The 21,832-nt window shown below is 37.6% G+C and overlaps 2 protein-coding genes across 3 annotated transcripts in view; one reads left to right on the top strand and one right to left on the bottom strand.

Moving 5' to 3' along the window:
* LOC140941153 (ADP-ribosylhydrolase ARH1-like) overlaps window positions 1-21,593 on the bottom strand; it is a 245,793-nt gene extending 224,200 nt beyond the window's left edge. For both annotated transcript variants that reach the window (XM_073390129.1, XM_073390130.1), the window contains exon 1: window positions 21,590-21,593. The gene's annotated coding sequence lies outside the window, so the exon portion shown is untranslated. The remainder of the gene's footprint in view (window positions 1-21,589) is intronic.
* Window positions 7,087-20,870, top strand: LOC140940898 (leucine-rich repeat LGI family member 3-like). Its single transcript, XM_073389861.1, has 13 exons — window positions 7,087-7,430; window positions 9,682-9,720; window positions 10,259-10,285; window positions 10,678-10,731; window positions 11,029-11,119; window positions 12,015-12,050; window positions 12,237-12,272; window positions 13,269-13,298; window positions 14,048-14,210; window positions 14,865-14,900; window positions 17,556-17,914; window positions 18,381-18,604; window positions 19,402-20,870. The coding sequence occupies exons 1-13, from the start codon at window positions 7,281-7,283 to the stop codon at window positions 19,642-19,644; spliced, it is 1,488 nt and encodes a 495-aa protein (XP_073245962.1). The 5' UTR covers window positions 7,087-7,280; the 3' UTR covers window positions 19,645-20,870.
* Window positions 21,594-21,832: the final 239 nt, after the last annotated feature.

The following is a 21,832-nucleotide window of genomic DNA, read 5'->3' as shown; positions in this document are numbered from 1 at the left end:
ATTTTCTCAAGTAGTTTTGTCCAGGATTGTAGAACAAGGACTGAATTTTACTGTGAATGTTGACTTCTGGTTTTGCAACGAAGATTTCTGTAAAAATCCTGAAGGCAAAAAGGGTCATTAGAAACGGTCATTTTTGTCCTTGTCCAAATTCAAAAGGTGGTATTTTGCAAAAATCGGTGACTTTTTTTTTGTTTAATGGATATCCTGATTTGAAGGACATTCTAATCAATGTTTGCAACTGACAGTTAAGGCGGGCAATGTTCGCGCGATTGAGAAAGCTGCAATGTTTAAAAGAATCTGGAATAGAAGGCCTCGAAATGTTCAACAAACAAAATACCTTTTGTTTTAGGTAGCTTTGTTTTTTTATAGCCAAACCGTGACTAAGAAACTGCTCGACCAGCTTTAAAATTCGTTCTTCGAGAAGTTTTTCCTGGGAGCGAATGGGTGAAAATGACTGAAGAAAAACACGACACAGCTCGTGGTCAAATCTTTCAGCAAACCTGCAAAATTATGGAATTATATTGTAACTGTTTTTCCAATGCTTAGGTCCCACTAAGCATTGGAAAAACTGTTACAATATAACTACATAACAACTGAACAATTATCAAAACGCGAGGTTTCTCTGTAGCTTTACTAACTGAAGCAGAGGGAGCCTGAAACTGTGCGACTACATGCTACATATTATCGCCATGCTAGTTTTAACCGGCAGGCTCTCTGAGTGAAAGATAGGAAGAAACAAAGATAACGCGCGCACGCGTGTTGTAGCTTCTTTGACTAGCGGTAACCAGACAAACACTTAAGAAAGAAATGATATTTAGTCAGGTATTTTTATTGTATATAATGAAAATAGAATAATGTAGTTGAATTTTCGTTTGCGTCCGTTCAGGTAAAAGTAATTGTGTTTGTAACGCAGAATATTTTCGAGTTAAAATGTTTCACATAAAATGTCAATATTGACCAATATTGGGTTAATTTTTTTAAATAAAATCTAGAAAGTGATATACTAGTTTCGGAACAAACCACAAAACAACAATTGCTATTTTCGTTCAACCTATTTCATCGCTATTTGCCGCCGGCTTCTTAGAGCTGGTTTCTTTTTAGTGAGACGGGAGTTCAGCCGTTGTTGAGATAACTGCTTTCTTAGTCATAGTTTCATTTTGGCTAACCCAATACCTAAAAGATATTTAGACTCTTTAATGTAAATTAAAAAAACCCAGGCGAGGAAACTGAAAGCTAGACTTCTTAAAAAATAAGCAGCCAGCTAGCCTTCCTGTTAAATAATATTAACTTCAAATATTTTAAGAATATAAATGTAGTGCTATATACCAGGAGAGTTTGCTTCTGTAATATTTTTCTGTCTTCCGCTAAGAAACCGCCAGGTCGGCCCAAGTATATTTGACATGAAAATAAATAGTTATTTTGGTGCAAAGCGGAAAGTCTTTAAAGAAAAAGCACGTGTAAGATTGAAGGATTCTGTCTTCATCGGCTACTGTAAGGACGGTCTTATCAATAAATGAGATTAATTATCACTGTATCATTAAATAAATTGCAATTCCAGGAAAACGACTTGGGATGTTTTTAGATAGTCTGGATAGTTCAGTCTTTTTGTATTTGTTTTTTCGTTTTCGACTGAACTATTTAAAACAACAACAATAACAAAAACAACAACAAAACTCTGTCACTACTAACGAAAGGTTTTTTCCGTCCTATATTTCTGCAGTTAATTTAACAAACGAACCAGGAAATGTTAAAATTACCTTTCGTCTATTTTTGCCTTCTGGAACGGTTACACCTGCAATCAATTCAACCACATTCAGTTAATAGAGTCACACTCCCATACAAATAATGATCTATTATTTTTACACAGTCTAAACCTAAGACAACCACCTAACGATACCGAAACGATCAATCTCATAAAATAATCTGCTGAAGGGGTGTCTGATTTGTAATAATAACAGATAAGTTGATTACTGATATCTACTTGTTTCTTTTTTATTTCATTATCGTTATTTTTTGCAGGTCTTATCTTTTTGAAAGGGATGACGGGCTTTTTTAGATGCTGTCATTGCGCCAAAATAAAAAATAATAATAGAAAAAAATATTAATAAATATCTCCGTGTACTTTTTGTTCGTTTAATACTTCCTGAGCTTTTCGGCTCATTTCACCAGAGAAGTGCACATTAAAACGAATTCGCAGCAATTGCAAAGGGTCTAAGTTTGTAAAAAGAGGGAAAATACAGAAAAACTAATTATAAATTTCTGAAGCTTTGACGGCGTCCAGCACCAAGCTAATCCAGTGCAGAACGATGAATATGACTGAGTGGTGTCCGAAATCTAATATACAGTAATTAGGACCCTTTAGCTACCTGCGACAACTGATATGTCCGTTGGCTGCCCAATACCGGCTTCATTTGTTTATCCTTCTTTCATTTCACCGAAATCATTGCTGCACTTTTTCACCCTTATAACTTCATTTGATCACGTTCGTCTCATAGAAAGGAATCCTTGAAAGCAGTTTTGGACTTGCTTTTATAACAACAAAGGAAGTCGAGCAAGTTTTACCATCTGTGCACGTGTGAAACATAATCAGTTGTGCTTATCGTTTTTCGCGAACCTTCTTAATATTAGTCATCTGTTCGAATACGGTTTCCTAAAAAAACCTTTTTCACTCGATTCTTTTGAGAGGTCACGATTTCCAACCCTTAATTTGGTTATTATAAACGTCTTTTACCTTTTTGACAAATTCTACCCTTAAATTCAGACAATCATTATGTTTCTCTCTGTCCCTCTGTTTTTCTTTTTTCAAAACTTGCGTCTCGCAGAATTTCACAATCGCAAGGACAGCGGATTGTCGTCGTTTTTTGCCCATTTTTTAAAATCATGATGTCTAAGAACACAACAACCCGACCATGGAAAACTTCGGCTATTATATTGACTAAACACACATGCACACTGCACGTGGCTGAAACTTTGGTTAAAACGGAAATCCCTCTTAAAAAGGCACCGTAAATTACATACCCTTCATTATATTAAGAATGTCTAATTTTGAACTAAGCCAGAACTGAACCTTTCCTTTTTGGGGCTACTTTTGAAAACCCTTCGAAAGCTTTTAACAAGAAAAATTAAGAGTAAGAGAGTGTTCATTTTTTTATTCTTTGGGAGGAGGAGGGGCGGTATTTTTTACAGCTCCTCTTTCAGTATCTTTAACTTCCCCTCCCTCGGGCGACGTCAAAACTTATATGACCCCCCCCCCCCCCATCCTCCATATAACTGGTAGTGAGTTTTTATGAATGTATACATCTTATGGAGGGGGCCCTTTGATGGCATTTCAATGAAGTTCCTGATAAAACAGCCGTACTAGCATTTGGGTCGAAGTGACATAAGAAAACTTTTATGACCCCACTTAAGGTATCAGCCACCCTTAAAATTGCCATTTTTCCATATTTGAGGTTTCAACGTTTTCAAATAGATATGCGTGAGAGCTTTCTTTTAAAAAAAAATCAGAAGCAAATATTATTTCTGTCGAAAGATATCGGGGGTAAAAGATTTTTTCTCGTTAATTATCTTGAAACTCCAATGAACCCCAATTAGAGGAAGCACCTCAAACTTTTCTCCCCTACCCCATTATGATTTAGTCGCCCCCACCCCCTCCCCCGAGGATGAATAAAGGCCTTCGACGTTTTGATGTTTCCAACATCATTTGATCAAGAACCAAAAATCGTTCAAATTACACATTGCAGATTTGCGTTTGCAGGCCGACAACTTTTACTTCATGTTTTGATGAGTCCAAGGTTGATCTGGGGCCAGGCAACAGTGACTGCATTTTTATTTATTCATGGCAATTTCTTTACATTCCTACCGCAGCTACCGTATTCCTAACGTTGAAACTGGTGCAATACGATGTTCAGCCCGGCATAGCTTTTACCAGGCCTACACGGTCCGTTCCAAACGGATAAACCGCGCAAAACTGAGGATCTATGCCAGCCCTGTTTTTGACTGTTTTTGTGTGAGCTTCCATGGCTAACTCACTGACTTCCTTAGCAGAGTATACGTATCATCGAGAGTAAAAATCACTGGGTCTGATGGTACAAAATTTCAATTTCGTTCCGTTTTTGCTGAAATCAGTTAATTATTAGTTGCAATATATATTCAAGTAAAACATTTGCTATGGGTCAGCAAAAGTTATCTTGTTGGTCCCTTATTGTCATTTCGATAACCGTGAGAAAGATGTTACCCGATGTCTTCCATTAAATAAAGTATATGTATTGATGTCGTGACATATGGGTTCTACGTGATATTTACGTCTATATTACTTGAAAAACCGCTTATTTCTTTCCCATTGAATCGATGTGGAGTTTTCTTTTAAGTTCTAAAAGATCTTTGAAACTTTTGAGTCATTTGCTGACATCTTGTTTAGTTGGCAACCATAAGAGAGACTAGTTTTTTTCCTTAGTTTGATCAGTAGTTCTTATCTTTCGTCAAACGCAGCGAAAACTCAACAATTTTTCTGTTCAGTTATTTTGGGAGGAGTAAACTGTTAGTACGGTTGAATGAATGTGACTCACTGCATGTATTTAGAAACAAAGATTACAAATATAGGCTGCCGGTTATGTCCAAAGACCTATATTTTAGTTAAATTTAAACCTGTTAGCTATAAACAACTAATAAGATAATTACAGTATACTCCACACACGAAGCCCTCTTGTTTGTCTTACCTTCTGTAACATTCAGAAAAATTTCGGCCAATTGACATGTACAAGGTAAACTTAGAAAAATGCTGAAAATATTTTTTTCAGAGAGCAGTCAGTTTAGCATGACTGGTTTATCAAAAGGAAAGGATAAATTTAAGTGTTCTTAAAATGTGATCATGGGTATGTAATTGCATTTTACTTTCTGAGCCATTAAAGCTTAAATGCTTTTCCGCTTTTGTCACTAGACCATGAAAAGGTCCCGCGATCAAGCCAGCAATATTACCTTGTCTTTTTTGTCCGAAGGGCGAATTAAAAGTCTGCCGTATATGTATTCTCTTGTGCTGTTCTTTGTTCAAGTTCTCTTCTTCTCACTCTTCATAATACTGTTCCATTTTGGTTCTAAAGCATCAATACATTCACCATAAAATATTTTAATTTAACACGGTTTTTGTGTAGATTAAGTGAGCTTATTGTAGATCTGTAGAACAATTTTAATTACCTGTAACGATATGGCAGAACACAATCTTACGTCTAGGAATGCACAAATTAACGAGGAAGGATAACTTGATACATGTCGATTGAAAATTGGCAGACTTCCTTCCCTAGATAGCCGTTAACATCACTGATAAAGCTTAATTTTCACAATCCGAGCTGAGGGTCCTGAGGGAAAAACAAGCTATTTTTGTCGGCATCGGCTTCCTTTTTATTCTGTCGGTATTGACGGATGTAGTTGCTTAGCAGTTATCCGCATAGTTTTCTTTATTTTACTTTCCATGCAAACACAGCTCTATGAATACGTGAAGAAGTGTTCAGAATAGCTCTCTCAACATGCTCCGGGCTTCAGTGAAAATCTCTCCAACTGATATGACCATCTTTGGCTGGCTTAAAGTGGTGAGGAGACCTGTTTGACAGAAAGGCTTTGATAGAAACAAATATCAACGTAAAATGAAATGTTGCAACAACTCCCACAGTAGTAATTACGCCAGCCCGTTGACCTCCACCTTTTTAAGGCGGTTTCCGATTCGGTTTGTTTGATTGAGCTGTTGCAAACTCAGGGTTGTTCAACTCTCTATGGATTTACGATGGCCTACTTTATTGTAACAACTTAATAGTATAAAAGTTACTTTTATAAAGTGGTGCTTTCCTGTGGCACTGTTTGTTTTATCAAAAATGCTTATCTTCTTTAAAAGTGGAATATTTAGCCAAGAATTTAAGCCGGATATTTTAGATAGAACTTTGGAAAAAGGCCTTTTAGCCTGCGTTTAAAACTTATATTGATTGAATGCCTTTCTTACCTAGCCAGCTTTTTCTCGACCATCGAATGAGGCCAACAAAATCTTGAGTCAGAGTACAAAAATTATTCCACCTCTGGAAACGGTGGAAAAGGCTTTCATAAATTCTGTATTCAGTCCCGAGGTGTCCCGCGCGTGATTGAATGCCAGACATACTTCATTAGCAATCATTTAGCAGTCACTTAGCTGGTATGAATTATTCTTTTGTACTCTCAAGACTATAAACACCATTGAAAATGTTATTGTGATGTGACTGCGGCTAAGCAAGTCTGCAGACGGATTTCTTATCTTTTAGTATTCATTTCGCGTGGCTTTTCGAGCTTGCAGATGCCGGAGTTGATAAGCAGGGCAACCGTTCACCCCTCTAGTGCGTATTAATGGGTCACTACACAAATCACCACAGTTCATGTTATAAAAACCTTGCAACAATATTCGATATTGATTACGTTAAAGCCTTTGAACAGCTCTTCACAAATTAGTATTTAACCTAACCATCTTGAGGCACCTTTTAATCGAAAACAATGTCTTTCAGATCAGTTATCATATATAAAGTTTAGCATACGATTAAGGACGGTCTGAAAGGAAAGCAATAGCCGGCTCAGCTGATATCAAAATTACCCCATACTCCAGGACGACTACTTTTAATCGCGTTTTGGAGCGGAAATATTCTGCTCATTTGAACAGTTTCGTGACATATTTAGCATAGCGGTTTTCAAGATGTTACAGTTTTCCCGCAATATTATTAATCCACCGCTCTTTCAAGTTTCAGAGCCGAGAGGGGGTGGAATGTATTGGGTTTGCCCTCTTCATTTGTATACACTCACCAGCTTGTTAGCGCTTCCGGTCCTCGAATCGCGTCTCTTGCATATAAGATGGCTTTCTCTTCGTATCGTCTTCCGCAGAAAAAAATTTAAGATTACAAAACATTTGTTATTCTTTGTTTGGATAAAAAGTCCGGAAATTGGAAAGGAAATTTCCTTCAAACTTAGCCTGTCTCCCACATGCAGTTTTGTCTTATCGCTCATTGGCAAGAACGAAACCCCTCTGCGATTTCACACTTGATTAACCCCGATCCAATTTGCATTTCGCACGTTCAATCATCTGCGGTTTGGGAGTGTGAACGCGTGACTTTGCGCTGATAAATCGGTGATATGATTTAATCTCGTCGTATGTATATCAACTTGGCTTGAGTCCCAATCGTTTAGTACTGTCACCGACTGTGATCAAGTAACATTAGAAGACTGTGTTTGCAGGATCCCCAGTTTTTCACAGCGGATCAAAGCTTCGAAGAGGAGACATGGATCGCTTTTCGGCGTTTTTTCTATTATTGATGTTTGTTTTAGCAATGTCTCTGTTCCCGATGGTCTTAACAAAACGACAGTGTCCGAAAGCTTGCAGAACATATATATCCAGTGAAGTTGAAGTGAAAGTCAGCAAAGCATTGCGGGTAAATAGTGAATCTCTTTTTCTGCTCCTAACTTTTATTCGTTAATTTTATAACGTTTATGATTTTTCTTTTAATTAGAGCGCGTTCATTGTTTTTGTTGATCGGCGGATGATAAATGTTTAAGAGTTAATGCGTTACTATGTGTACTGTTAAGTTCATTACATAATTATAAAGTCTTTATGTAGGTAGTTTCATGAGGTATGTACGTTGAAAAATTATTCTTGTTACCGAAAGATGCCCTTACAAGGATAAGTGACTTCTTTCGTCATTTTAGTTCATAAACAACTTTCCCCAAGGATTTCTGCCTGACTGCTTACTTCTTGCTTGCTTTGTGTAAGAAATTCACTCGCATTGTACTCTTTCTTTCTCTCTCGGCACTCGCCTTCCAGATTTGTTAGACAAAATCATTAACTCCTCTAGCGAAAATTCGCACATTTTCAAGTAGGAGGTTATTGCATGTCTGTTTATTCAACGTATTTATTTAAGTCGTGGGTTTTTGATGGGTCTTGCTCGATCGCATGCAAATTGCAGGTTAGGAAATCACAGAATTAAACATTGTTAAGAGAAACCATTGTCACTAAGCACTGATAAGAAATGTCAGCTAGATCTGATGAAAATTTCCAAGAGAAAGAGAGAGAGAGTAAGAACGCTTGTCTACAAGACATGTCCTACTTCCCTCTATAACCAAAACATTGAAGACCCAATCACAGAGGAGAGAGAGTAAACTCTCGCCATTTTCGTTAGATTGCAAAAACAGACCAGTTGCATGCCATCCCAGAGAATAATAGTGGTTTTCTAGAAATTCTAGTCGTGTCCTTATTCAAAACTGCTAACCGCAGAGAAATCGTAGTCACTGCGTTGAAACACAAGAGGGGAATGAGTATGTTTATTACACAAACGATATCTGTGAGACGCATTTGCGAACGATTTGCGGGTATCTTTTTAATCGCTCGATCTTAAATTTTACCAAGCAATAACTAAAAGTCATACCCCCTGTGACAGCAGTTGTGCCCGGAGGCTGTTGCTTTTGTTCACATCTTATTTTGCTTCCCTTTACAGTTTCCATCTTATTAACTATATTCCGCCTCCCTTACGCTCGCGGTGTCCTCGTGACGTTAATATTATCAAAACAAGAATAAAAGAACAAAGACATAAATTTTCTTGGCGGAAGACCTGTCAAAATTTCCGTTTCAACTGCAGACATGCTTTAGTGAGCAAGCTAAAGGAACGGTGCTAAAGCACTAAATTTATTTCCTCAAACGTTAATCAGGGCAATTTTGGCTATGGCTATTCCTTGATAGGCCCGCGAACTCATATGGTCGTTATATTGCGGGCAATGCTTTAAATAGCAAATGCAGAAAAGTTGTAAACAAGTCGGCAATATATTTATCAGAACAGATTTGAGTATTTGACATTATTAATTAGCTCTTTAAGCATTGTTGATAGTGCTCACAAAACTTTATCTTCAGTCGGGGTGTGGCCATTCCACGCCTGTTCATTCATATGCAAGAGTCAGTTTAAACAACTTGAATAAATTTCCTTTTATGGCTGAGCCTTGAAAAGTATACAAATCGTTCGTGACCTAGCCTAATTTCTAAGGTGAAACCTAACTTGAAGTTCCGAGAAAACACCGAGAAACCGTAACAGTTCAATTAAATGTGTCGCTTTTATCTCGCTTTACGTGGAAAAACTTACGTATTACAGCCAACATCTGCGTTGATTCTATTTACACAGAAAAACCTCGTCAAGTGACAAGAATAACAAAAAGCTAGGATGGAAGGGTCAGGGTGACTGGATACACTTTTAAGTTTTTTTTACGCAAGAGCATGGTAGAACCGGGTAGCAGTGCAGTGGTAAAATTCTCAGATTAACTTGGATTTTTCTAACTTTTGTTTCAAACCAAGACAATATGTCGAAAGTGGTAATATTAAGACGAAGTCCCACTTGCTCTCTTGACTTAAAACTTACCATTTGACCATTTCTTTAGAGTGCTTACAAACTGGTCACGGTAGAGTTTAGGTTGAGTCTCTGAACATGAACATCTATAAATTTGAAATTGTTGAGCTACCGTGAGATGAAATGCATTTGGGATGCATGAAATGAATCGTGAGCGAGAACGACATCGAGCAAAATGAAATGTAAAAACAGGAAAATGAGATTTGTATTCGCCTTGTTTTTAAGCCTAAAGGCAATCTTAAGAGCATGATTATAACAAATGACCCCATTGTCTGTTCTTCAATTTCTATTTCAGAGCAATAGTAAAGGAATCCGTGGACCAAGAGGCAAGAGGGTGAGGTTTTAATTAAAGCATATTATGCCGAATTTTCGTTGGTTACTTTATATTCACAGCAACCCTAGTAACTCCCACTTCTGAATTCGAAAAGTACTGGTGGCTTCCAATACATACATTAATGTTGGCCTGCGGCGTGCTAACCGCGTTAATGCCAAGGTTAAGCACTGTTAATGTAGCCATGGCATCCTGAATGACAATTTCATGCAAGCGTTATTTTCTATAAGTTCTGTTAATTTGTTTCAAGGTTGATAGAACCTCGGTTCAAGCATGATAAGAAAAGGTCATGTAAAACGTGAAATATCGAGCGCTGCAAGCCTCTTAGACAAACTCAATAAAACATGAAAAACTTACTGACTTCATAACTTTTTGCAAAGTTAGTCTTTTAATAGTTTATCAAGACACATAACGCTCTAACAATCTGCTACGGGTAAATGTCTTGACAAAAACATAAGAACTTCACTAAGAGATGCCGATAAAATTTTAAAAAATCAAACTTCATTGACTTTTAATAATTGTTTTTTGCTTTCATTGTCAGGGAATACCGGGACCAATTGGCCCTCAGGTAACCGAATAATCATCATTCATTGCTCAACACTAACCTACTTGCAAACATTAAGAAGAAACACTCTAACTATTGCAAAAGCTATAACTAAAGGCTTGAGAGTAATGCTAGCGAATTTAAAAGAAAAGCTCCCAAGTACAGACTTCTGTTTCATGTCTTGTATTTAAATGTGTTGTACTGGTGTACATGGCGACCCTAAAGCCAAGAGTTCAATGATGTTTCCGTTCATCTTATCGACTGTTGAACAAGAATCACGATTTTAGTATACTTTTCAGACTATTCTCGTTTCCAATACATTCTCGTTTGATATCCGTGGCAGATAAGAGTCGTATGTCATAGGTAGGCAGGTAGACAGTGTGATAATGACTATTTGTCAACTCTTTTCTTTATAGGGTTCATCAGGTCCACCTGGGGAGCAGGGTCCGGTTGGTCCCCCAGGACCAAGAGTAAGTATATCTTCTTGAATGAAAATGTCTCTGTTTGTTTGTTTTTATTTTTTAACTATGGCAACACCAGGTGGAGCGGGGGAGGTTATTTTTAAGGGTTTGTGAAACTCATCTTTCAATTCCTCAATTAGTCCTTAGAGCCAAAAAAAATTGCACTCAGAAATGGTACTTAAATTAAGGTTTGAGCGTAATCCATTGTTATTAACATTTGCCGTTTCTTCAGTTTGCAATGCGTAGTTTATGTCTAAGAGATTGTGCACGATATTGATTTACAGTCTATTCTGATTTTCGTCCTAGGGTGAACCCGGCCCAGCCTTATCCCTTCCTAAATGTGAGCCAGGAGAATACCTCACTTCTGACGGAAAGAAATTAATATGTGTTAAATTTGGTAAGTTATATATAATCTTTTTTCGTACTTCAATCCTGCTATAGTAATGGTGACATAGGTTGTTATATTGTCAAAAGTAGTTCTTTAATTGCTTTGAATCAAAAATAGAGTGAATCGGTTTTATTACACGTAACCCGACTTGACGTAAATAAGCCTTAATTACTGTACCCCAAGTTTTCCGTGCCACTTCAGTGGAGTCAATACTATATAAGCCTAATTTGGTATCGGTTCAGTGACGTTTAGTGAACAATTTCGCATAAAAAACTTCAATTTATTTCTGTTTGTTCGGACGTGTTAATTTTAACATGCACTGTTTTTACATCAGGAGGGTCAACGTACGGGCTCCTGTTCAGACTTAACAACGTTCAAGTATCATGTTTTAATACGCTCTAAGGGCCCACTTGGCCTAGTCCTTCTTTTCTTTACAAGCACAATGTACAAGATACATAATAGGTTTAATGTGCTTGCGTACAAAATAAAAACGTAATCAATGAGGACAAATTATATAGTGCGCCATAGTAATTCTTCAGTGGAAGAATGCTTTTCAGTTGGCCATTCTGGGTTATTTTAGATACTTCAAGTAACCCACACACTGATTCAGTGGGCATCGGTGATTGACGACTTCTTAGTTTTACAACTAGAAAATTCTGATTAATTCCGGCCTATCAATTAGCCTGCGTTTAATGCTTAACTATAATCTTAATTAGTATCTTTCCTCCCCCATTAGCCCTATTTCAAAGTGAGTGGTCAAACATTAAAAGAGATCGGAACTTACGTAGTTCTTTGAAGATTCTTAACTGCATTTCTAATATCTCTTGTTAGCAAATGATAAAACCAGTAAACTTGAGGAAAACTAAAAAAAATATGTCCCTTTTAAAATTATCCTTATTTCCAGGCAAAGAAGTCTGCAGTGCTGTATCAACATGCGAAGGTACTTTCATGTAGATCATTACAGTGCATATCTTTGAACAGCAAACAATATTAAGTGTTTTCTTTTTTCCGGATGATCATAACGTAACTAAGTCTTCATTTATTTTTTACTAATTGACACTAATTAGGATTTATGATAGTAACATGATGGGGCAAATTCTGACGTATCTTATACGTTACTTCGTAGGTCGTCCAGCGCCGCCAACGCCCAAATTAGTCACAAGTAAGAGGAAGTTTCTTGCGTAATTACTAAAAATACAAGTATCTGACACGCACATGCATGTACTGACGTTATATTTGCGTAAGATTACTGAAGTAAAAATACGGTTAACTTCTGGGCTTTTGTTAATGGTTAAAATGCTTCATAAAAGCTCATCTACCCTAAATAGCAACGTACGTACGATAACCCTTTACACATCTGAGGTCTTAATTTTGAAAACAATTGACAAGTCTCGATTTTTATGCTTTATATTAAAACTTATTTCAACAAGATTGAAAGATATGAGGATTAAGATCATAAATTCCCTTTTTAGATATTAACTAGCTAGACAGAAGTGCAGTCTTCCAGGAGCAACGCCAAAAGGACATCATACAGTTATATCTTTCATGTTCGAAACCAAGTTTTTAGTCCTTTAAGAGATGGTAATGGAAACGAAGGCAATGCTCCTCCTTATTTTTCCTGATTTGCAGTGAGTTTGTTTCTAGACTTTCATAGTTTTTCCAGAAAACAATTATCGCTTTGTAAACACTGTAAATTCTTGGCTTTGTGGTCGAATGAGTTTTCTTGCTGAAGTTTCTAGGAGCATACAATCGACGATAATTGTCAACACTTCACTGAGTCAATTAAAAAAATTAAGATCGCGGTCACATAATGAACGCTTTTTAACCTTTCTTTCCGGGCAAATTTTGTTTTCTTACCAGCCCAAGAATATTCTAGCTTACTTTTTTGCCAAGATAGAAAACCAAAACTTACTTAGTCTTGCTTTAACCACCCACGCCTTAACTGTGAACGGCGCAAACATAAAAATAATGTTTGTACATAAAAATAAAGACATGTTTTTTTGCGTTCAAGTTTCTTGATTTTCAAACAAAGTTAATGCTTCTCACAATCACCTCACTGATTTTTTTTTTTTTAACTGGGTGGACAATAGCGATCTTTGTCTGTTTATGTATATGTATTATGAAACAATGACTGACGCCTTTGTTTTGCCCTTTGCAGCAACAACACCCACCACGCCTCCAGTGAAAGGTAAATGCCTGGGACCGATGTATTTTAAGATACAATCATCTAAACGAGCATTTTGAGCCCCAGGCATCCTTGTAGCCAAACGGTTAGAACAAGTACCACCCTGACCGCTAGCTGGAGTTGTTCTCGGTAGTCCCCAGCTCAAATCCTTGGTCACGCTTGTGAATAGCCAACTGGTTCCGATCGTCTTCTACCACTTGGGGCTCTTAACCTCGTTATTTTCCGTTTACAGTCAAACCTCTTTAATACGGACACCAAAGGGACAGAACCACGTGTCCTCTTTACAGAGGTGTCCGTATTATAGAGGTAGAAAATCTATGATTTTTGGCATTTCTGGGACCAAACGAACTGTCCGTAATATAGAGGTGTCCATATCATAGAGGTTTCCGTAAGGAGAGGTTAGACTGTAAATCTTTTTGTTCCTTTATCGATAAAGAGCCTCATAGGGCCGGGAAAGGATAATCAAGTATTTATTAAATATTACTATTATCATCTCATTTCTCAATACTCATACAAATATAACTGATGGTTGCCATAACAACAGACAATATATTAAATAGTTTGATGAAAGTGCGATATTTTTTAAAAGATTTCAAAGTTTCTTGTGGAAGTACAACATGATAGCCACACCCACGCAATGGCTTTGGTTGATTTTATAAATATAGAGGGAAACAGAGAGAGATCGACACCACCAGCTTTCATTCAAATTCGTATTTCAGTATCACCGATTACCTATTTTCTGTTTCAAATAGAATACGTGAACATGACACAGTTCATGAAGAAATACATGATTCAAACACTGTACATGGACGCGTGGGACCTGGGTACGTTTTACATTGGAGACCAGCTTTTCCTTGGAGTGTCGCAGTTGGGAGGAAAGAGCTTTGTTATCTACAAATGGGACAGCGGCAACAGGTATACAAAGGATTTAAAACATTTTCTTTGCTTCAAGTGCTGACCTTCGCACAGTAATTTAAGCCGCAATCTCGAGAGCTGAAAGGATCACTACCTAAGTCTAGCCTGCTTAACGGGCCTTATTTTTTCGCGTTTTTCAGGCGACCGAAGTTAAGCGCGAAACGAGCGAAGAGCGCCAGACAGACACGCCTATCTCGCGCTTGTCTGGCGCTACTCGATCGCTTCGCGCTTACCTTCGCTCGTCTGAAAAACGCAAAAAAAAATTACACCTGTTATGCAGGCTAGCCCAAGTCTTTTTTTCTTTTAAACTTATGTTAGTCGTTAAGTTAAACTATACTGAGGGCATTTTCGGTCCAGCTATAAATCCTTCACGAAATCTTCTCATCTTTACAATTTTTAGTGGTTTTATTAATCTCGGTTTAAACCATGCTTAAGGAGGACACTTAGCAGTTTTGACAATGGCAACTTGATTCGATCTTCGTTGTAACAGTCGAATTACTTACGGAATAAACTTGACCTTAAACGTTCAAACTTAATAATTACCTCAGTGTTTAGGCTGTGTCAATTTCATGTGCCACATTTTGTGTTCTTTACTGTTTGTATTACACTCAACATATACATAAAGTGAAAAGAAATGTCCTTTCTTATATTTAGCGACAAATCGTCGGATCAGGACCCCAGTTACAGCCCGTGAGTGTTCATCCATACTTTTAATAAAGCACCTAATTCCACGTAATAATGCACCCAGGCACATGCACCATCCCAGAACTAACCGCTCTAGTCACACATGGGGATCATTGTTCTTCATCTTTGTTGCACTGGTGATGGTCTTGCATTGTAAGCAGTAATGTTGGATGTTCTTAAAGTAATCTATGTTCTGCTGCTTTAAACTTGTCTCTTCGTGTTTATCTTAAATCTCGTTTCCCCGCGCCGTAAAGAAGCTGCGTGCTGAGCCTTCACTTTGTTGTCTAGGAGTTTTAAATGTGCTCTCGTTTTTGCTATGTTTGTGACGGAAGTTATTCCGCTTACCTTAAAAGTGAATGAACAAGGGATATAGTGCTGCTATCGATTAAAGGTGAACAATTTCAAGTTGGCTGTTCTTTAGGCAGCGACTCTTTCGCATTTCCTTATATTATCTCTAATCTCTGCCGGTGTAAGGTCTACACTATGCTCCTAGTTTCTGATCTATAAATCATAAATAAAATGGTTTTATCGAGCGGTGATAGAGTGAAAGATGTAATGTTTTGTTCATTAACTAAATTGACAAGGAATATTGGCCGCCGTTCGTGATAAAGTCGAATCCCTCTGGCGTGATTCGCCGAAGCTACTCCTGGCTATGCTCGTCGGGTCTTCAATCCCTAATTGGTGATTATTTTGATAGACTAAACACACAGATCAGTCAGACCTCCGGTTTTAAGGCAACAGTCGGTAGTGTTATAAAAATGAGTAAGGGATGAAACTAGCAGGAATTAACTGATAAGAACTTTAAGATGTTACAGACGCGCACCACCCAGTTCCATCCTCAGTGATAACAGCAATGCAGGCTCTACTTACGTTTTGCTAAGTAAATGAATTTTCGAAAGGCCAGGCGAAACGAAAAGTAGCGACGTAAACGTCAGTACGGTGGATCCCTAAAATTTTTTGTTTTCTAATTACCGTATCCTGGCCGAATGTTACGTTGTCAGATGATTATATTTACTTTTACAGTAGCTACAAGACATCCTCTTGCCGTACTGTATTTCAGCTTATGTACTACTTTCGTTTTATGATGTCCTTCAGTGACTACTCATGTACGTGTTGAGGACACCAGCGCTTGAGATCCTTTTGTTTGTTCGGAGTAATATTTTTATACCTTTTTGTAATACTTGTGGTAAGAGTTTTACTAATTTACATTGTGTGTAACAATCTCATTCCCATAATTCTGAATCAGATGTATTTAAGATGCCTAAGATTAAATTGAACAATAATCATTTAAACTTTTTTAAGCGTCGATGTAGAGCTGAATGTAGTCTAAAATTTCTTTCTAAATTCTTCATGATAGCCGAGTCTAAGAGTAAAAGTGGTAAATAAGCCCATGAAGCATGTATTTGTGGAAAAATAAACTTTTTTAAAATAAAAATCAGTCAAAGGTAACTGATCTGGTTACAATCAAACAAGGCCTTGAATAACACAGGATCCCCAGGCTAAGTTTGGAATAAACTCTAGGAGGTCGTTAAAAAATTTGAAAAAAGACGGTAAATTATTAAGAGCTTATGGAACGACTGATCAATTCCACAGCATGGAAAAAATGCTGGTATACATTGAGCAAGTTTTCTCTTTTGGTGAAAGAGGTAGCTATTTTGTACGCTAGTCGATCTCTCTCGTAATAACTCCTATTCTGCGAACTTCCTTGAAAAACGAATATCTTTATCACTGAATAAGTTGTTACTCTTCAGGCTGAAACTTCGTTAAGGTGGATCCCTTTTGAATGTATGCTGCTCCTTACCAGGTTAAATCGTTATTCTTCACAACTTTGCAATAAGTGTGCTCTCCTCTAATTAATCTGAAGAGCTTATTGAATGTATTTCTGCCGCAAATGTTGTCTTAATTTTGGATGTTTTTCTTCTACTTGCATGCTGGAGCTAGTGTTTTTCGCTCCTAATTCCCCATGTTGAGCTCTTAGCTTTGGGCAGCATGTTTATCTTTCAGCCGTAGACTGAATCAACATGTGAATTCTCCTAAATATAAAGACGTAAGAATTACCTCTACTTTATTCTCGTGCTCTCTTACATTATTTTAAGGAGAAATTGAATGTTGATCCTTAACACTAGGGCTGAAAGATTTAATCTTAAGCACGATATCTTAGCATTAGATGAGAACACAGCACGTAGGATATACGAAGATATTTTAAGGATATTTATAGATAGTTTGGGGGGAAAAAAACCCAGATAATCCGCATATTACTATATAACCGTTGTTGACGTTGAGTGCGCAAATGTGGTGCTGGAAAACAAGTTAATGATGTTAATTTTGGTTCTTCTTATAAGAGTCAAGTGCTTATCAGAAAAACGTAAAAAAAAAGTTACGAGACAAAACCGTTTTTATTCTATTCATCACTGTGCTTTAATTTCGGGCATTTGATATCTCTTTAGTATCTTGTATCAGGCTCGCGATGTATTTTTCACTTTATTAAAGAATTTCAGTCAATTCTGAAATTTAGAACTGTTTGGCCTCTTTCTCGGCCGACTACAGTGTTCTGAGTTGAGGCCTGATGTCATTAGTAAACGAACCTCCGATGATCAGGGCCATAAATATTAGCGGCTTTGTAAAATCGTTTTTTTTTTTCTCTATTTTTTCTCTTTCCAGATTCCGTAGTTTTCAAGTACTCAAAGTACCATTTGCAAGAAAATGGCGGCAGTTCACCATCGGAAAAGACGTATATTTTGCCGTGGCGAGCAACTCTCGTTCGCACGACTCACCCGTATTCAAATGGAACGGAAACTTATTTACTCCATTTCAAACGCTGTCCACAGTGAAGGCGTTCGATGTTGAGCCATTTAAAATTGGCCAAGACACGTATCTTGCTGTGGCTATTTACTATGGGCGTGGTTCGCACATCTTTAAGTGGGATGGAGAGAGGTTTGTGAAACTCCAGGACATCGCGGCCGTTGGAGCGGATGTAGAACATTTCAAAATTAATGGATCAACGTATTTGGCATTAACAGGTACGCTGTCTGACATTTTTTAGCAATTATTGGAGGTTAGGAATGAAATGTGTCTTTACTAACGTCACTCCTCCATTCAATGTCGAATTTAATTTAATTGATCTCAAAGATAATTTTTAGACTCCTGTTTTCTTTTAACTTTTTAATTACAAACTCATATTCTTCCAGAAGCACTCATATCTCATCAAATTCAAATCAAGAGTTTATGCGATCTGGGCAAAAGAAAAATTTCATGATCGATGAAAATAAAGGATACACACTGTGACAATTATAAAACGAATCAATTCAAAATTGGAAAAGACCACTCCAAGGCTCTGACCCTGTTGAAGAAGAGTTCTACTACAGCTTTGCCGTCTTTCATGGTCTTTGATTTTCGCTGTTTTAGCCATGCGTATTATGTCTTTGTTCTGCACTAAGACCTAGGCTTGTAGTGGCTTCCATTTATTTTATCTTTGCTTTCTTCCAGGTCCCTTCTCCCGCGGCGAGTATACATACATCTACAAGTGGTCTGGTACGAGATTTGAACTATTTTACAGGTTACCCACAGAAGAGCGTGCGTATGGCGTTAAAGCTCTATCAGTTGATGGAAGTTCATTCTTGGCTGTAGCTCGCTGGAAGGCAGATAGTTCACTTATTTTCCGCTGGAATGGAACGCAATTTGAGCTCTTCCAGGAAGTGCCCTCGAGAAGGGTAAGCTGTCTGTTTAGGATGTACTGCATTAAAAAACTAGCACAAGCAGTTTTAAAGAGACATACGATTTATTGATTGACTCGATATTGTCTTGAAATTGTCATATATCTAACAGACCTATTTTCCTTACGGTCAAATGAACGAACTCCTAAGGGCTGGTGAAAAGTGAACCAGTGATGGATTCGTAGAAACGAAGTCGGACAAGCGTAAACTAAAGAACTTAAGCTCAGCATTCGGATGGACGCAGATGGATCAGAAGATTTTCGGTTTTTTCCTCTAGTTATAGAACTGCTAATTTCACTTGCCCTCTGTCTCCTTCCCAAACCGCTATAATGACAGGGTACACTTAGAATTCCCCTTTGCAAAATTGCAATGCAAAAAGAGCAAAACATGCGGATGAGTTTTAAAGCATACAACATTATATGTGAAATCACACTTCATCGCTTTCTCCTAAAATAACCTTTAAGTATAATAAGTAAATTCTTAACTCCCAATTGGCGTCAAGTTGGTGTCCTTAGCCAATAGTCCATTTCCGAGTTCCAGACTCCTCACTTTCAAAACGAGTTTAAGGGTAAAACCTTTCTTGTGTAAATGAGTTTTATTTGCATGAAAATAAAAAAATCATTTTCATATGCCTTTTCGCACTTACACTCGCTTTGAGACAGAGCCTTTGTGTAACTTAGTTGCTAGACAACTTATTTCTTAGGTATTTTTCCTTTTTGTTCACAGTTTTCGTCTTATCTTTAGCCTGCCATGCTCATGACACAATATTATAATCACGTGATTCTCTTTTACAGGCACGTGATTGGATTACTATCACCTCTCCGTTCATGTCACGTGAGAAAACCTACCTAGCAATCGTCAGCAGCGACCGCAATCCGAGTATATATGCTTGGGACAGATATCACTCGAAAAAGTTCGCCAAGGTACAAGATATCCCATCGGAAAGAACGAGAGATATGGTATTTTTCAACATGGGGGAGACTGTTTATTTGGCTGTAGCGTCGCATCGTAGTACGGACATTTACCAGGGTTCATAGTATTGAATAAGAGAGTTACATCTTTCACATTGGGACTGTGAAGAAACTCTAGACTTCGGAATCTTTTCCAAGTCAGACACCCGCTGTTCGCGATTGAACCAAAGTGAGAGAATTCAATTATCAGAAGTTGTATCTATTGTTGTGGCATCTGATTGATGGGAGATTTCCGTGAATCCTGTCAAGTCATTGCCTGGTTAGATTTCATTATAGTTTCACTGAAGAAATCTGATTGGCTAAATTGCAAACTACTGAGACATTTTACTTAAGTATTTTATATGAACAGTACTCCGATTTCACGTTTAGTACTTAAGAATTAATTATGTTGGATGAGGAATACAATTACTTATTACATAAATTATTATATATCAACATGTACCGAAATCCCAATATAACGATTCCCTTTCCCAGGAAGAGTACTCCGCATTTCAGGTGACGGAGATTTTCGAGGGATTTTTTTGAAGGTTTGCTTGATTTAAGTGGGGATTTTTTGAGTCTTTAGAACAATCTGAAAATTCGTGGTATTGCCCGCGTATCCCAGCTTCGTTGTTCTGCAAATAAAGTACGGCCAAACTTTCTGAGGCTCGGAAATTCAGCATGGGATTTTTTGGGGGTTAATTCTTGGTCCAGGATTTTTTGGGGTTTTTTTATTTTTCCCCCAATTCGATCATTTCCGTCACTTGAAATCCAGAGTACCCCCCCCCCCCCCCCCGCTAGGGTCCCTGTATAACGAACACCACAAATGAAGGTAAAGAATGACATTCTTTGTCATAGTTAGGTACCCCCGGACATTTTTTTTCTCAGACACCTGCCACAGAGGGACCTCGTTATATTGGAATTATGCATACTCTCCCAGACGATCCTTCTTATTAGGATAAGCGGGAAATGTGTCATTCTTTCCTGCAAAACGTTTAATTTTCCTAAGTAGACCTTTTTTTGATGGAATAGCAATTGTTAATACTGTAGTAATATTAGAGTTTCATTGATCTGTAATATATGACACAAGAGAAATATTTGTACGCGAGGGAGCCGACTAACTGAAGTAGTTTTCTATCCGATAGCAGATTTTAATTTCTTTGGATGTAAATAGTGGGAGAATTTTTAGCTGACATTGTTTCTTTAATTAAAGCAAAACGTCGAATTTCAAGTAACTTAACTTCGATTCTATCGTGTACATACGTAGTTTTGTTTTAAATTATATAAAATTAAAATTGTAAACATGTGTCTTATTGGCTTAAACAAATTTTCCTTTCAACATTTTCGAAACTCTCTCGGAAGTCTCAAGTTACAAGGTTTAAGAAAAAGCCAGAAAAAGGAAAAAAAGAGGAATTCCGGTTCCTGATGGGCTACATACGCTTGTAAAAGAAAAATAGAACGGACAATAGAAACATTGCCCCTACTCCCAAGAACAATGCTCAGCTTTTCCAACTGACTGTTCTTGACTGTCTCATTTGCAGAGAGCAAAAGTAGATCATAATTGCGTTGATAAGTGCGAGCTACGACTTGGAACCAGGAAGGGTTAGACAAAAAGCAATTGTTGAAAGCCTGAGTATATGATCTGAAGAATTATGGAGATCGAGGAGAAAATTTGCGACCGAAGGGATGACTCCTAAGTAAAAGAGTTAGAGATACTGATCATCAGGGAATTGGAATACCCCTTATTATGCCTCGTACTGAGACGTCTCTCTCTTGATGAAAATTTGCGCGCAAAGGAAGGCGCGAAATAAAAAGCGATTTTTCTTCTTCCCATGATCCCTTTCGCTTCGAGGCACCAGTCACTCGTGTGCGCACTCGGCTCTGTGCAGTTTTAACACGTCAGTACAACTAAACTCCTTTTATAACTTTAAGTTTCTTACGTTTTGTTTTCATGAATAGATTCCCAGGGCACAAACTGTACATGCAAGGAATTTTGTTCACAAATGAAGTTTTGTGGTGAAATTTTGGGTCAAAACTTCGTGTACCAGACGCAGATGACGTTAAACAAATGACCTCTTTGTTTTCTGTTTAGGGAAAAATCTGCTTGGATTGTTTCATGTTTGTTTTTCTTTTGTTTTACGTCATCTGTGTCCAGCAAACGAGGTAAATGCCAAGTTTTGCTCGTCTGAGGTAAACATGCATCGTTAAGGCATTATTGAAACCAATCTTGGTGTTGCTTAAAGCTTCAAGAATTAGAGAAACATCAGCCAACTGA

Source organism: Porites lutea, chromosome 6 (genome assembly GCF_958299795.1).
Source record: "Porites lutea chromosome 6, jaPorLute2.1, whole genome shotgun sequence".
NCBI lineage: Eukaryota > Metazoa > Cnidaria > Anthozoa > Scleractinia > Poritidae > Porites > Porites lutea.
The sequence above is the reverse complement of the archived record's forward strand: the minus strand, read 5'-3'. Positions and strand labels throughout refer to the sequence as shown.

Bases quoted from the DNA above. Each gene is read 5' to 3' on its own strand.
- LOC140940898 (XM_073389861.1), top strand. From the start codon at position 7,281: ATGGATCGCTTTTCGGCGTTTTTTCTATTATTGATGTTTGTTTTAGCA. The intron at 10,732-11,028 runs GTAAGTATATCT...TTTTCGTCCTAG, and splicing joins TTGGTCCCCCAGGACCAAGA to GGTGAACCCGGCCCAGCCTT. The intron at 13,299-14,047 runs GTAAATGCCTGG...TGTTTCAAATAG, and splicing joins CACCACGCCTCCAGTGAAAG to AATACGTGAACATGACACAG.